Source organism: Pezoporus flaviventris, unplaced genomic scaffold (genome assembly GCF_033815535.1).
Source record: "Pezoporus flaviventris isolate CSIRO_AGI_PZ_B2104156 unplaced genomic scaffold, CSIRO_AGI_Pfla_v1 ptg000041l, whole genome shotgun sequence".
Lineage (NCBI taxonomy): Eukaryota > Metazoa > Chordata > Aves > Psittaciformes > Psittacidae > Pezoporus > Pezoporus flaviventris.
Window position 1 is genome coordinate 9,199,837 of NW_026892589.1, and position 17,951 is coordinate 9,217,787.

The following is a 17,951-nucleotide window of genomic DNA, read 5'->3' on the forward strand; positions in this document are numbered from 1 at the left end:
CATGTGTAATCCAGACCTCTCATTTTCAAACTTCAGTTTCCTAAGGACCACTGCAGCTGACTTTTCTTCCTTCACAATGTTATTCACCTCTTTATACAATATCCTGGTCTTCACTCCGAACACTACTGAATATGTACTAGACCAGTTTGCCCTGAAGTAGACACCCATAATAGCTTGAAACAAAATAGCTGTAGGCAAAGTGAAGTTAAGAGGAAAACAAGAGAGAGAAGAAAAAAACGCAACGGTTTTCAGTGCCCAAGTTCATTTGGCTGCATAAAACAGAAGTTATCATACCACTGCCAGAAAGGAAAATAATAAATGAGTGACACGTTTACTTTCAGCTCACATACGGAGATTCTCTCAGCAATCAGAACAAAGGACCCCACCGTGCTAAGCTCCCCTGTGTATCCACCAAAAGCACTGGATGCTGAACTCGTGGGCCCTCTTTGACTTTCATGATGCTTACACTGAAGAGTGACAGCACTGTCCAGATACCCCTGAGAAAAGTATAGCTGCAGATTGGCTGGCTGTAGATTCAGACTTCACTATTTCAGGTTACCAATGAATCAGGTTTGGAAAGCCATACAGAAGTAACTTCATCTCCAGGTGAGCATGCTGGTTCTGGAGCGAGATACAACAACTACAACACAGGGAAGTCACCTACCTGTCTAAACCTACTCAACACACTACTGAGACCAGGAGCTCAGGTGAGAGTTGTCAGGTTGCAACTGTGAACAAATGCGCCGATTCCTGCAATGACAACTCTGGTTGCCTTTAAGCAAAAACCAAATCGCCACCAAAACGATCCACCACCAGAGCACAGCACAGAGCTCAATGAGAGAACTTAACCTCAGGGAGTTGCCAAGCCACAGAGAAATTTCCAGGTGTATAAATAATAGTGCTGAATACAAATACTTGGGAAAAAATAAATTTGTCTTACTCTCTGGCAAACAGAAGGAGCTGCAAGTGGTTTGTGTTTTACTAGTGAAAGCTGATCTAGGCAAGCTAAGGGAATGGGAATTCAATTGGAGGCATGAATGCAGGGTGGAAGGGGCGGGGAATAAGAAATAAAGAAAATGAAAGCAAGCAGAGATACTGGGAGATTACTGAGCATTTCCAAAAGGCAGAAAGACTGTGTTCCTGACCAGGGTCTGCAAGTCTGCAGGCCAGCAGGGACACATTTTTGGAAAGCATGGCAATATTCTGGTTACCTGCTGGATTTTATTATGCATTGCAAGGGATGAGAGATTTAAATATTTTGAGAGCTCTTCTAGGAAGTTGCACTGCAAACATTCAGTTAGCATTTACTGAATCACACTTCTTTGTCCATTTTAGGTAACAGCACATTTTTTTTGGCCCTTATTAAATGCTACACTGTCAGACAATTTCACTGGCAGAGTTGTTCTCCAGCATTTTGTTCGCATGACTGAAGCAAACCCCGTTAAAATAATGCTTCCTACAGTAAACACTTGGTATAAAAAATGTTTCAGAGATACCCTTTTGGAAAACAAAGATGATTCCACAGTGCCTGTTTAGCAGGAATGGGTTATGAAAGAGCTCTATCAGGATGAATTTATAGCTATATGAGAACAGAAATGAGCACTTCAGTTCATTAAAAGGTATTTGCATATTCACGGTATTCATAAGACCAGAAAACACATTAGTTATTCTGGGGTTACACTACTTAATCAATACACAAAGCCAACACTAGAAGTGAACCAAAAGACACTTACTGCAATAGAACAAAACACAACCTTTGTTCCTGGTCCAAATAAAATCTACTGGTAAAGAACATTATCAATAACATTACTAACACTTCTACAACTGGCCAGTATTGCTTTTGTTCTAAACAGCTGAACTTTGCAGAAATTTGAATCCTATGTCAGATCAAAATTGGATAGAGTGAAGGATGTCAGAACTGAGTTAATCAACAATTCTTTTACTTTCCTAAAACCGGAAAATACTCCAGATTCTTTTCTACCACTGCAAGTTTTTTACCACAGGTTCCCCAAAGCTTATGGTGAAGTGTTCCCTGGCTCAGCATTAATAAGCAATTCTCTACCAGCAATGGAAATGTATGATTGCTCTGTGCATGAAAACAAACAGTTACTGTTTTTAGAAGAGTTTGTCAGTCCTAACCTCAAAAATCAGCACAAAGTGATTAAACAGAAGCGATGAAAATGTTTCCTATACACAAAGTTCTTACAGAACAAATGCAATACTCAAAGGCTCAACAGTTACATCAGGGTTTAGCTGATGCACTGGAACACAGCTATTAGCAGTACAGGGACTACAGTAAATTCTTCAAAACCAGAGAGAATTCTGCATTCTTGCTTTTGAAGGGCCAACTGTAAAGAAATTAGTGCCTGTGAATCTGTTTGCTGTATGGATCCATATACCTTTGTATCTTGAGTACTCTGAAGACTAAACACCAAGGTATAGGATACTCTTAGCACCCTCATCTATATAAATTAAGATGGCAGTTCCTGACATTTACCTTTTTTCCTCCCTATTAAATATTAAAGTATTTACAGTATGAGGAATGCCAGTGAGCTATCCCCCTCAAACACCCCATTAGTATGTGACGTTTCATGTTTTTATCTGCTTTTGAAAAGCAAGATAAAGGAAATTTAAGAACACACACACACCCTTCCATGCTAAACAGATGGTACAGACACCTGTACCTTAAAAAAAGTAAAATAGAAACTAAATGGCCCTGAAATATTCTAAAGGACCTTTTTTCTTTAAATCCTTAGTGGATGGTTTTCATTAGACAATTACATTTTGCTCACAAATTAACATTAACAGAATATGCAATTGTGAAATTCTGTTATACACTATAGAAGAGATTCAGAGCAGCCCTGCAGAGAAGGACTTGGGGGTGTTGGTCAATGAGAAACTGAACACGAGCCAGCAGTGTGCGCTTGCAGCCCAGAAAGCCAACCATATCCTGGGCTGCATCAAAAGGAGCGTGACCAGCAGGTCGAAGGAGGTGATCCTGCCCCTCTACTCTGCTCTCTGAGACCTCACCTGGAGTATTGTGTGCAGTTCTGGTGTCCTCAACATAAAAAGGACATGGAACTGTTGGAACAAGTCCAGAGAAGGGCCACGAGGATGATCAGGGGACTGGAGCACCTCCTGTATGAAGACAGGCTGAGGAAGTTGGGGCTGTTCAGCCTGGAGAAGAGAAGGCTGCGTGGAGACCTCATAGCAGCCTTCCAGTATCTGAAGGGGGCCTATAGGGATGCTGGGGAGGGACTCTTCATTAGGGACTGTAGTGATAGGACAAGGGGTAATGGGTTAAAACTTAAACAGGGGAAGTTCAGATTGGATATAAGGAGGAAGTTCTTTCCTGTTAGGGTGGTGAGGCACTGGAATGAGGCACTAGGGAAGTTGTGAATGCTCCATCCCTGGCAGTGTTCAAGGCCAGGTTGGACAGAGCCTTGGGTGATATAGTTTACCGTGAGGTGTCCCTGCCCATGGCAGGGGGATTGGAACTAGATGATCTTGAGGTCCTTTCCAACCCTAACTATTCTATGATTCTATGATTATCCCAGAGGCATGCAGCAATATTTACAGTCCACTGCTAAAAAAGTAGGATCAATTACAGCTGTGAGAATGAAAGCCGTACACTACCTATAGCTGTTGATAACCCCGTTATGCTTGCCAAAACTTGAATAGCATCTCATTTTTAAACATGGCACACTTCTATTTCACTTGTAAACAGACTGCTTTCCACAGAGAAAAATAACTTGTTATATACAGGACAAAAGTAAGGGCAAGTCATCTAAAGAAACAATGAAATAGGACTTCAGAAGAGGGAAGATGAAAGAGACAAAATAAGGGAAGTTTTGGTTTGCGCTATATTCAGAAGCACAATAGCAGATGACATTTGGAACAAGCCATTAAAATAAGAGTTACTTTCAAATCATGTGCTTGTCTGTTCTTGCAGCATTGTGATTGAGGATTTCTCTCCTTGTTTAAATTGGATACTAAGGTTTATACAGGTAACAGTTTGGGTATAACCAATTGTCCTCTACATGCATACCAAAGTACCCTCGCTCCTAAAGCATTTCTGACACAGGCTAAAATATGAGAGATGAGCACAATAACCTGTATTAGAAACCCATCAGACACACTATTAGTTAAATCATGCCCTATAGAGAAAAATTGAACTGTACTATGGTTACAGAACACTTGCCACTACAACAGCTTCTCTAAAGAAGTTGAACAGACTGTGCCTTGTCTGGCCAGCCACCACTGATGGCACCTTCTCCCATTTCTGGCAGGTATTACCAGCACCAGTAGATTCTGGGAGACACTTTATCAATTAAATCCATTTAATGGTCACTGAGGACCAACTTCTTTGACAAAAAATGCATGTCTGCAGGCCTTCCTGTGACAGGGGCAGCAGGGAGGAGACTTCACCTACACAAATGACACTTGCCAAAACTTTTTGCTGGAAGCAATGATTTTGCAGCTTAGATTTTCCCTTTGCGAGACTCCTATAACCTGCTACCATTATCAAGCACTTGATGTGTTAACAAAAACATTAAGTGTTCACCAGCAAGACATTGAACCACGCCAATTTCCTTCTGTGAGGCTTGGCTGCGCACAGATGGAGAAACACTGCTCTGTAACAGATTCTTTTCCTTTCTCTTTTCAACCTTTTTCTCTCAGATGCACCTAAGAACAACACTGCTCAGATGGACATGGTTGGGGATAACTAAAAGATCTGAACTGGCACATCTGCAGACAAACAACATTTTAAGTCCTGAAAAAGGTGGCAAAAATGTGACATGCCTACAATACCAAGTGTACCGTACCTAGGATGACAACCAAGCGTGATGCTTGTATTTAGAACTCAACTCATGCCAATAGCCAATGATATGCTGAAAAAACCTAACAAACAACCCCACTCCCCAAAACAAACTCAAATCCCAAACATACCATCTTAACATGAGATCTCCCAGTATCTGGTCTACTTAAATCAAGGTTTGGTATGTATATATATATATAAGAATGTGCAAAACTAGCCCTTATTCTACTTATATAATAGGTAAAAACATATATTTTTTTTTATTTTAAATTTAATAATTTTGGAATAAGAGTTTAATTTCATATTAAGAAAACACCTTATCTGTTTAAAAATAAGAAGGCACTTTGATGCAGCACTCCAGATAACCTGGTGTACTCCAGCTATGCAGATCTACAACTGCAGTTGTTAAAACTACAGGTTGATTGCTGCTGTAGGACAAAGAACCTATGCTCACTGCAGAGGGACTGAAACTTCCCTTTACTGACACTACCTGATAGATATCCCAGTTGGTGTGATTCTCTTGTTACAAGACTGTCTATGTGAATTATACATGTAAATGCAAGAAGTGAGATGCCACCCAAGTACCGCTTACCCGTATCCTGAAAAAGGGCAGACTTCACAAGCTAAAACGTTACCGGAACAGCATCTCTTTTGGAAACTGAGCTAAGCTATGTGTTTCCCAAGTCTTTCCACATTTTCCAAGTTTTGAGGAAATACTACGCAGAAAACTGTACAATTGCAATGGATGTAAGAACAGTGAGAAACTATTTGTGAAAAGCTATGCTGCTCCATTGCTCAAGCTCATTTTTCAACCTTTTGTTCCTCTTGCTTGATTTCACTTCAAGGAAAAGCAGGAAACCATACAGAAGAAGCAATTCAGCTATGGAAAAAGTAGACCTGACTATTTTTAAGATTCAGCTGAAGCCAAAAAAGCTTAAAAGCACTATATTCTGTGGTACTGTCTTTACATACAGTTAGTGGAATCAATTTTGCTCAAAGGTATAATGTGTACCCAGCACCAGCATTTCTTTCAAGAAATGCCTGGTATCAGGAAAATCTGACAGAGGTCAGAAAAGCTTTGCTCATTTAATGCATTCCTACATAGTGTGGTAAGCAGGTTTTCAGCACGAACATACACTGTCTGTACACATAAACAGCATTACTAGTCTTTACACAGCTATTAGGCAGGGGCAATGTCATGGGAATTACGCATCTCCCATGGAAATTTTCAGCTCCAATTCAAGCTTTATTACACACCTCCTTCATTATTCCACATTTGTTAGGGTTGGAAAGGCCCTTAGAATCATCAAGTTAAAACTCCCCTGCCATGGGCAGGGACGCCTCACCCTAGACCATGTCACCCAAGACTCCGTCCAACCTGGCCCTGAACACTGCCAGGGATGGAGCATTCACAGCTTCCTTGGGCAACCCATTCCAGTGCCCACCACCCTCACAGTGAAAAACTTCTTCCATATATCTAACCTGGACTTCCCTTGTTCCACTACATTAAGTTTATGACCACTGTATATCAATCTTTGTTTCCTGGATTCCTCATTGGTTTCTCCTTCCCCCAAAACAGGAGATGAAACAGATTAAGTGACATTTTTGGTGAACTTAAATATTTAATTTTATTTGTCTTCTGCAATTTCCCCATTTAGTTCCATTGACCAAACTACAAAACTCATTTTACATCTCTCTCTCGACTTAATATACATATTTATTTTTTCTAATTACAGCCGTTGTAGTTACCTCTTGTTACTTTTGCAATCAGTGTTTCTAAATAGATTTCTCTTTCTAAAACATGACTGAAAATAGCTTAGAAAACCCCTGTGCTACCTGTTCATATATAAACTGATTTAGACAGCATGATGCAGCTTACTAGATCCTCACTGTATATAAAACAGAGGTTAACAAATACACAATATGATTTCACTTGTCTTTTTCCAATAAAATTCTTGACTCAAATGGGCTGTTACAAATAGGCAAACGAGGCAAGTAGAGCAAAAGGCAGATCACTCATTGGAACAAACACGGATGGAAGCTTTATATATATGGCAAATGAAGAAATAACCACATGAAAAACATTCACGTTTCAAAATAAACTTTTATATGCAAAATCTATCCACATGTATCTATATAAACGTATGTAAGTGTGTCAATAAACTAACTACACTTAGAAGGAATATTACTTCCAAAGACATTATGGTATCTCTGACTGTTCATTAAGATAGTTCTACCATTTCCTATACAAAAGTCAATTTCATTTTGAAACAGATGATCACTTCTGCGACATTTAAACATACATTTGAAATTCTAACTAAACCCTTTTATAAAGGAAGGACCCTCCAAACCATCTGTATTGGTAAGAAGTAATGGAACTGGTTACTTTAGAATTCTTATATACAAATCAGTTTACTGAGAAGTGGGATTAGAGTGCTTTTTTGTTGAGAAGTTCACTTGCTTTTAGTAAGTTCATCTTAGAGCTTTGGCAAGTCCATATGTGAGTGAGGACACTCATCTGCTCTTCTGAAAGAGACTCAGTTGTTACTGAAGACTTACTGGTTATTTCAGGTATGCTCTTGAAAAATATCAAAAGAAATGTTGCTCAGAAATATCTATACCCTTGACAAATCCCCCTGAGAAGGGGAACAGAACTGTAAGGCTGGGGAATTCTGCATCATCATTGTCTCTTTCCATTCATTCTTCAATGACTGGAAAAAAAGTACTGATGTGCCAGTCAGGGAAAAACTGCTAGCAGTAGCAGTGGGAATCCTAAACAGGATCTCCTCTGGGATATGACCGCATTCAATTCACTTATTTGCTAATGTGTGCTGAAACAGATCACCTAAATCAGAGGTAGGTCAATTGTCTGTTCCCCTGAAAGCATTTTGAGAGATAATTTTTCCATTATTTGGAAAAAATTAAGAACTGGACAAAGAAGTACTTGTTAGGTACTGGAATTCTTTCAGTGGGAAAGAAAACCACGGAAAGCCATGTTGTCAATTCTTGTAACCACACAATCACAATTACTGTCTGAAACTTTCATCTCAAGTATCTTGCTTGATCAGCACAACCAGAAGTGATTTACTAGCTTTTCTGGAAGCAACGTAATTCCAGTACCAGGAAAGTAAGGTTCTACTTTCCAACAATTTTTGTATTTGCAATGTGCATGGAAGGTCTAACTGCAGCATATATAAAGACAAAGGATTTCAGTCTGGTTTGTGAGAGATACTACAACAATACCCCAAATTTCTGGCCCTATTTGGGTTAAGTTTCAGGAAACTACATAGTCTGCATCAAATCTCATTCCTACTTTTTATCTACAGCTGTTTACAGATATTGCAGTGAAGACATAACTCCAAGGCGATTGCTGAAAATGGAATTTGACAGTCTTTCTTCCACTAAGAAAAGAAATTATCTGGACTAGTTGGAGGTGTTTGTACAGGTGCTGGAAAAACAGACTCCCCTGTCTTCTAGCAAGCATGGATCAGATCACACTGGATTGGGATGTGCTTGTGACACTCCTGGGAGTAAAAGCATTGCTTCTTAAGCTAGGACAAGCACTGTATTAGCAGGAAGACTGGCTCAGTGAAAAAGCTGGAACAAGGCAAAAAATAAGAAAAGAACAGAAACCAGGCAGGAACAGAGCCTATTCGCCCCTGTGGATGAAGTTAAGCCATTAGGAACTTAAACAGAAAATATACAATGTATATGGGAAAGTGATTCTCTGATAGAAAACATAGCTTTGCTGGCAAAACCTGCAGAGGGAGAGAGAAAAGCTTCAGGACAGTGCTACGATGCAGGGACAAACCAATACTTGAAGGATTTTTCATATATAATCAATTCAAATCTCCCATGTAGGATTTTAAAATTATAGTTATTTCATTGAAATCAGAAAGGGTTTATGTGAAACACATTATTTCTTAGCTATTTTAAAGAGCATTCTTAGTTTCTTAGTAGGGAAAAGGCAAATGGATGTCTTTGATCAATTGAGGTTTTTAGAGTTTGTTTTTCTATTTCATTACTGAAGTCTTCTGGCCCAAGATTCCTCTTTAAACTTGCGTACTCGAAAATTCTAAGTCTTATAAATCTGGAAGCTCTACCCCAAAAAGATATTTTTATTATAACTACTCATCAATAAACTGACTCGTAATAGTTCTGTTCTCTGCAGAAGATGTCAACTGATTATCAGTTACATCTGCATGATAAATCATCTTTTTCCTTGTTGTGATAAATCCTAGTAATGTAATGTATGGCTATGAGAAATTACGTTTTAATTTCCTTTTGAAGCAACAGTGTAAACAGCCAAATGGCAAGAGAAGTTATTAACAATGTTATTGCATTCCTGAAAATTAATAATTCATCATCAATATCCAGGTTACTCTTACATTTGGCCTAAGAGTACAGTATCATTACAACCTCCTCAAAACAGAGCTTCTGAAAACTTACATTACCCTAGCATTATCTATTGTTGTTGATTGTAATGAAAATGGGTGCAAATGGACAGGAGAACTACAAGGCAGAAGAAAGACAGAAAGTCTGCCTCTGCCACATGACTATTTCCTTGTAGTTTTCTAGAAAGAAGCAGAGGGTTAGGATTTCTATCACAGCTATCAGAAACTGTTCTTCAAAAGTAGTGCAGGAATACTAACACTCCAATTTGATGTGCTACACAAAGACACTTGTTTATACTCTTCAAAGATCCTGCTGAACAAACCCAATGGATTAGGTCATTTCATGAGCAAGTAGGCATACTCAGTGTGCACACACTTCCAGTTCTCTGGGAGACAGCTAGCAGAATAATTAGCCTCCTCAATTATTTCACTGAGTTTGTTTTGACTCTTCACTGACTTTGCATTGAATAACATGCATACATGTATTTGTTTGAATTTTATACTGCTATCTGTAGGTTCAGCTTTATCTTAAAAATCCTACCCTTATAATATGCCAAAATCTTTCGGAACTCCCATACTAAACTTAGACCTAAAAAAATAGAGGAAAACATCCTAACACTCCAAACTTTTAAGAAGCTTACATTAAATACTCGACTAACACAAAGATGACAAAGAACAATCATTATATAGCCTAGCTTTCTGCCTCATATATATGGTTTTTCTTATGGATGTCTCAACTAGAAATCACACTGACTGGTTTACTAACTATTCATCTGTTTATACCAGTTAATAAAGTCAAACAACATACCCCAGCAGAACAGTGCAAAGTAAGTGTTAAGGTAAGCTGAGTTGCCTGTGAACTGTTTCCAAACTTGAAGATGTCTACTCACATCAAAATACACATTAAATAAGTAAATATCACAACAGATACGCAAATACTCTTGAAAGGAAAGCATTCTCATTCATTGACCCCTATTAGAGTTAAGCTTACAAGCTCATTTTCCTTTCTGTAACTGGCTGACCTCTGAATTGTGCATAATTCCTCTACCAGGTTTTTAATGACAAATGAGAGACATTTGTAAGATAACTAAAAAAAGATTATCAGTGGTTAGAATTAAAGTTTCTCTCCATTTAGAAAAGCTTCTGTAGCTCTTCAATTTTGTAACATACTATGAGAGTCACAATTTGTAGGTAAGATTTTTGCTAGCTCTACCATAAACAGAAATTTATTTCGTACTTACCTCATTACTGAAGGAATTCTCCTCAATTTTCTCAGTTTCTGCCTCTGCCAGAGGGTTTTTCAAGGTCTGCAGGAACAGCGCAGCTTTCCTTTTGCGCTCTGCCTGTAGCTGCTTTTCTTTTGATTCTTTGGAGGCCTGTGCAAGCTTCTCTCTTGCTGCAGCTGCTAATCTATCCTCTAGTTTCTGCTTTGCTAAGAAACATAATTAAGCACAAAGCTTAGAGTGAGTAATGCTTGGGGAACTTAAGTTTCCTCGAACTAAACACAGCAAAACACCCCCTCCAACCATTTTCAAATGTAATACAGCCAAAGACATAAGGATCTACCAGCCTGAAACTGCAAAATTCCAAGCACCTTAATTCAACATGCCTGTTGAAAAGCAGTACAAGTAAAGTAAAACTATTTAAGCTTAAGGAAAATGACATGAAAGCCCAACCCTAAAAATTCAGGATACTCATCCTTTTGCATTTACAAAAGCTACGTAAAAAAGGAGCACTCTAAATTCAGAACCTTTTCCTTGTACTTGTTAAAGCGATGCAAACTCTCTATTTGCTCTTTCCACAGATCTGATCTTTACCTTACATTTTCCAGCCCTATTTATATACATCTTAAAATGGTTACATAAAGGCCTGCTCCCAAACTTTTCAGAACCTGTTTCACCATTGTTACAACCAAAAGCTATTGTGTGATTAGAGCAAATTAGCCATTTGATTTAAATGTGTACCTAACAGATAACGTGTCTAATCCTTTGAATCTTCCACTTCTGTTTTCTGTGCATGCACAAGACGACTGGTTTTGCTGTTCAACTGCAGTTTTTCTAACACACTTTTTCCAAGTACGTTTTACACTTCATTCTTATTATCACACAAAGTGTTTCATATTTGCTTTAGATATACGTATCACCATAGTATACTTTGTGTTACTGAAGTTTACAAAGGAACTACTACTTAGGAACACAAACCCCAATTTGAAATGAAAAATTGAATTCCTGTGGTATACACATAACTGTATAAGAAGTATTAAGTTTTTAAGCAGGTGAACACTGACAGCACCTCCACTTTATTAAACACTCTTTGCTGTGAAACAGCCTTGGGAAGGTATGAGGGAAATTTGATCTCTCTGAAAGATGGTTTCATTCAAATTCACACAGCATACCCTTCTGCTTTTACACATGTAAACACAGTAACAGGAAAAACCCATACAAAGACTTAATGGCCTTGCATTGTAAGTATAACAAAACATCAACAGGGTGATATTAGTCTCATAACAGAGTGCTGTGTAACTGAAAAACAGCTTGAAGCGTTTCATTCCTCTCTGAAGAAAATGAGAAATAGACATGCCTTTTTCTAGGTTATGTTAATGCAATCTGAAAACTAAAACTTTAGTGTTTTACTTGGACATTGTAATGGAAAAACAAAAATTCAGGAAGTTCATGCATTAGGGCAAAGTGCTCAGTTTCAATGTGTTGTAAGTTTGATTTTAGCTGATCAACCAGCGAAGTTTTCGTTCTTAACAATAAGCAGAAAACCATGGAAAAAGATTTCCGATTCTATTAACATGACACAGTGAATATTTAATATATCATACTTATTCACATGACAGTTTTGTAGTTTGCCTGAAAGACTCGATCTTTCCTTTTGTTGTCAGTGTAACATGGGATACCTTGCTTAGCTTCCAACTCCTCCTGTGTCAGTTGAGGTTTTCTTTCTTCAGTAGCAGTACAAGGAGTGGCAACAGCTGGAGTATGGTTTGAAGCATTATTAGCATTCTCTTGGCCTTCCTTGCCCTCTTCTTCCTCCTCATCACTGTCATCATCTAATTTTACACGGTTTTTCTCCAAAGGAAGAAGGTCATTTTCTTTGGCCTTGATTGCAAAGCTTATTGGAGCAAATGATGCTGTGAATGAACAAGTGAGATTTCATGCATCACTGACTACAACAGAAAGCAGGTTGGATTTCTTGACTTTAAAAGAGACTTGTATCATCCTTACATGATGCTAATTATTTTGGGGAAAAGAACAACACAATCTGTTAATTTCTTTTTTTCCTTATAAGAAACGCTGGGAACTTCCTTTGTCCTGTAAAGATCTATCTCGGCCTTTTTCTAATACTTCACTAGCAGCAGGAAAAAAAAAGCAAAGTGCTCTAAACCATCTCAGGAATTAAATTTCCTGAAACATGATATTTTCATATTCTGTCCCAAATAAATTTTAGTTTCAATACTACTACTTTTCCCAAATGAACAATCTACTCTTCCAGGCTTAAGATGAAAACGCTACCTGACACACTACAGTATGATATGGTCCCTTATGTGTCCTTCACACTAAACCAATAGTTTGTACAACAATAGCATTTGGCAGGCTCACTGAACAGTATTTAAAGACTTATTTCCATCTATATGAAAATTAATTACTTTGGGGAGTTAACAACATTTCATTACAAGAGATATAAATGCAAAAGCTAGGTAGTTTTCCCAAAATGTCTTAGCTAGTCTTGCTGTAGCACGACTGGTAGCCAACTATTCCTTTCAAGCAGCCCCTATTACTCCAACACAAAAAGATAGCACAACACATTCACACCAGCACAAAAGAAAATTAATGCATGTAAAAAAACGTGGAATACCACAATAAAAAGGAAATTGTGGATCATTTCAAGCTATGCTGTATTAATGGATCTTAAAAAAATATACATTAAGTATATCTAATATATAGCTATTATATAAAACACAGAATTAATCTCTAAACCATTTATCCAAAATGCAACTTCTCAGAATAAAGAATGGGATTTCTCACACATCTCAAAAAGAAGCAACCTACTATCATGTGGTCTGCTGCAATATTCATCTGCCTCAGGATGCCTTTTGCATGTATATCCTACAAGATTTCAATCAGGAAATTTAAATACAGTAAATTTCACACCAAGGTTTATAAAATATTAAGCTTTGCATCCTGTAATTCTGGGGTAAGGAAATAGGCTCAGAAATCAAGAACTCGAGAATTCCAAGAGAAGAGGTATTATAATGGGGATTTTCCAACTTTTCCATTATGACAAAACAAATCCTAAAATGAGATTTTACGGCTCAGAAGCAGAAGGAAAAAAAAATAAATCTGGTGCAAATGTTATGCCTATCTTGCAGCCAAGTACAGTATTTAGGTTACAAGTATGTGGGATTTGTACCATATTAGAGGAAAATAAGTTTATAGGAATAGGACTGTCAGGAAAAGATTCAATGGTTACATTCCATCATCTAAACTTGAGCAGATTACTATCATTAAAGCACGGGCTCCAATTTGCCACTTGTTAACCCAACAAGAAAGAGTATCATTCTGTGTTGTACATTACAGTCTCTTAATAGGGCATCTTTGAAGATAGGGAAGATTGTTCTTTCCCTGTGGACACTAATCAAGCTGCCCAGAGAAGAAACTGAAGAGTAGAGACAGCCAGACAACCACAGCAAAGATCCTGGAGCTTGCAACCCATGCAGAGAAAGAAATTGCAGAGAGAAGCAGGAAGAGAGAAAGATTCCAAAGGACCACAGGGAGCAGATAAACTTATCTGCAACTAAGAAAGCAACTGAAGCGGCAGGAAGGCAGTACCCATCCATGGGAACACAGGTCAAGACTGTTTTTTATGTTTCATGTTTTTTTTTCCAGCAGCTTTCAGTTGTAGTTAAAAGATTTAAGTTTCTAATTTTTACTGAAAAGAAGAAATTTTAAGATATCTTTTCCCAGTAGCCCAGGACTCAGTTCCCAGGTATAAATAATTGCTTGTCCAACTCAGGACACCAACAGCGTGTTAACTGATTTTGCCTGACTGGCTCTTAAGGGATTCTCCAATTTTGTTCCTCTGCTGCTATGACTGTAAAAGAAAAACATTCCATTTAGACATAAAAAAGGGTCTTTTTTTTCCAGCATGACTAATGTCCAACACAGGAAGACTGAACAACTTGAGCAATAACCCGAGTGTACTTCCTCCATATGTACGGTTTCAAATAAGACACTGCTTTTATTCAGAAAGAATAACTTCTTGCACAGCTTGTAACTGTCAAGTTTAAAATGACAAAAATAAGATTCTACTGGGGTCACTAATGAAAGCCTTCAACTTTGCCCAAAACTGAAATAAAAGAATTTCTTCTGTTAGACCATAAATACCCGATAGTATGATAAGAAAAAAATATGAAAGCAATCAAATTACTTACTTCAGTCCTTTTTTGAGGCTTCCAGTAAAAATATTTTCTGCACAAATTCTTTTCCCTGCTTTCCCTCATCTCTCCCCCACTTTCTTTTCTCTTTTAAGTATATACTAACAAATATTCCCATGCATAACAAATCACATTAACATACCTTTCACCAATTTACCATCACTGACAGTTTTAGGAAGAACATCCTTTTTAGTTCCTGGAACTCCCTTAGCACTTGTCTCAGGTGCATCTTCAGGTGCATGCTCATCTGCAAACTGAGCCTCACTTGGTGCATCACTGGCGGTATCTGCTGGAACATCTTCAGATGAAGATACTCCCTTTTCAAAAGAAATGTGCAAGCTTACTAACTGGGGAGTGCATGAAGAATTAATGCAGTGTCTGTGGACCTGCAATTTTGCCAGCCATTTCAGAAGTCACATTATCAGCTAATCACATAACATCTAATTTTACATCAATAAGCACTCATGACCAAAAGTCTGCGCTGCTTCATGTAAATCCACAGGCTGCAAGAACTACAGACCTACAGTAAGAATGTGCTGTTATTTCACAACAAAGAAAATGTTCCTCAGCTGGTACACTTTTGCCAACAGCTGTTTTAGAAACTGTGGTTTTAAAATTGGACACTAAAAGCATATACTTCTTTTCCAAAGTATATTCTTTTAGGTCTTGATCTCCAGGGTCCAGGACAAAAATCCATTAAAGTTAATTCACAGTGACAGAATGAAAGCTTATGAAATTTTTCCCTAGTGTACAATTGCATGATAACTTTTTTACAGAATCAGGTTTTACAGGGATCAACCCAGGTTAACGTGTTAGATTTTTTTCACCATTTTGCTCAAGTACATTGTGCCTATCAATGGTCTTTGTGGCACTAAATTGATACAGTACAGACGTGCTGAGATTTTAAAGCAAATAAAGAATTGCTGGTTCTACTATTACATGACTGAATCATTCAAGCCTACTTCTAAACTCAGCATAAAAATTTTAAGAAAGATATCGTAGAACGTATCTACATGGTGAGTCAGGAGTGACATTAAGTAATTCAACATTTCAATGAGCCTCTCATTAAATAGCTGGTTGCTTTCCACTGGCTGCTGTTAAGCATACTTGATGTTGAAATACCAGGTACTGAAGACAATCCCTGCAGCCATTCCCTGACCAGCAGAACTAATTTCTGAAAATCCTTGAAGGGGAAAAACACAAGGAAATCAAGGACTTCATCCTGTATTTACTGAAGCCCATATTACAATTTCTTATTAACTTTAATGGCCAAAAGGAGAACAATCAATTGCATTAGTTGTGTGTATGTACAATACTAAAGCATAAAGATAATATTGAAATCATTATTCTAAAAAATTAAGGAGAATGCCATTATCTACCAAACCATGCAGTAGGAAAATATGCGTTGCTACATATAACCTCAAGGGATTTAAGCCAGCTTCTGCTTGCTTCTTAGCTGTATTCATTCAAACACTAAAAATGAATCCTTTATTATTACACTTCGGTTAGAGTACAGTTTTCCCCCAAAATAAATGTTAACAAGTCCTTATTAATTATGTAAGTATTATGAAAATTCAACTCACTGGTTTGCAAATAAAAAATTCTAGAATAACAGCACTGTGGTACAGGACAATTTTGCAACTACGGTAGGTTGTACAAACAGTGTTTTCAAACATTTTTCACTATTAAAACAAAATATTAGACACAAGCGTTTCAAACAGCAACTAGTATTGAATTTCTTCATTTTCCACAAAGCAATTTTGAGGAGTTTACCCACAGGCCTACCTTCTTCAGTTTAAGGCTCCCCAATCTAAGCCTTGAGGTGACAAATGACATAGGGCCTAAAAAAAAAATAGCTCTTTCCCATGAAAAGTTAACATCAGATAATGTATTTTTGATACTATTTGCAATTTTATTTTCAGCAAGAGAACAATCTAATGAGATTAGCTAACATGAGAACGGTTGAAAACAAGGATGCCAAGTCTGGATACCATCTTCTACTAACACGGACTAGAAGAAGCAAAACGAGTAGGAAACTGATGTGAGATTCTAAAGCTCCAGTATTGTTTCAGTCAATCATGTGAGGACTCTTTAACAAAACCTCCCACAGAAAAAAAAGTATGTAAGAAAAGTAGTCTAGCTACTGTGTTCCCGTTCTACAAAGAACCATGAGACATGCGAGAAGGCATGGCTGTTAAAAAGCTATACATAACTCTTCGGACAACAGAACACTAATCCCAATCTAACAAAGCTCTAAACCTCCACAAAGCATATATTCCCTTATCTAGAAGGCCAGAAGATTTTCAGGTTGTCATTTTATATTACAACCACACTGAGTGGTTTATACTAAAAAGCAAAAACTAAATATCACACCACCTTACATATCCTTATTTAAATGCTACACAAAACCAAAACGGAAAAAAAAGGTAAAAAAAAAAGTATTCACATACTTTGCTGAACTATTTCTCCATAATTCAGTGTTCCATTTTTAAAACATCTCACTGTAACACAGCAGAGAAGCAAGTCCTTGTCTCACATTGCATTTTTAATAATGTTTATACAAACACACATACCTGACAGTTGTCACTGTTCTCTTTTTGAAGGAAGAACTGTTTTTTAAATTCATAATAAGCATTATACTGGTGCCATGGTTGCAGGAACTCAAATCTGTTAAAAGAAAACCAAGTATATGAAAGCACACATGAACACTGTAAATATCAACCACCCTTTGCCATCTGATCTTCTCTAGCAAGTGAAACAATGTTTAGAAGCACTGTAACTAAGCCTGCACTTCCAGAGGATACACATTCAGAACATGCTCTTTAGAGACGTTTTTGTTAGGTTGGTTGTTTGAGGATTTGAGCAATAATGCTTTGGCATTACCTTTAAGGAGGTCCCTGAATTTCAACTAAAAAAGAAAAATACTACTTCATATCCTGGTAGTATATTTAAAAATTGAACCCTCAACTTTTAAGGCAGAAGTTAAAATAACGTTTTCTCTTACCTGAGATCATTCTTGGCACGAACACTGGTTTCGAATTTTATCCCATTCCTAGCAACATACTCAGCTAACTTATCAATAACAGGTTGGATATCTGGAGGTGGAGGTATAATGGCAACCACTGGAGCGATTGTGCTGAAAATATCAAGAGTACATCACTTTTATAAACGGAACGTACCTTTCAGACTCTTGCTTTAACAATAACAACAAAAAAATTACATAGAGGTTTGCTCTCCATTTCATTATCCAGTTAAAATAATTTCATTTTCCATCATGCAAAAACATCATAGTAGGTGA

At 37.5% G+C, this 17,951-nt stretch overlaps 1 protein-coding gene across 5 annotated transcripts in view; it reads right to left on the bottom strand.

The window, feature by feature from the left end:
• The window catches only part of SFSWAP (splicing factor SWAP), a 49,382-nt gene that overhangs the window by 16,437 nt on the left and 14,994 nt on the right, over positions 1 to 17,951 (bottom strand). For all 5 annotated transcript variants that reach the window (XM_061466141.1, XM_061466140.1, XM_061466142.1 and 2 more), the window contains exons 9-13: positions 17,658 to 17,789; positions 17,227 to 17,320; positions 14,796 to 14,970; positions 12,116 to 12,349; positions 10,455 to 10,645 (exon numbers count right to left, since the gene is read on the bottom strand). In XM_061466141.1, coding sequence (XP_061322125.1) covers positions 10,455 to 10,645; positions 12,116 to 12,349; positions 14,796 to 14,970; positions 17,227 to 17,320; positions 17,658 to 17,789 — 826 coding nt within the window. The remainder of the gene's footprint in view (positions 1 to 10,454; positions 10,646 to 12,115; positions 12,350 to 14,795; positions 14,971 to 17,226; positions 17,321 to 17,657; positions 17,790 to 17,951) is intronic.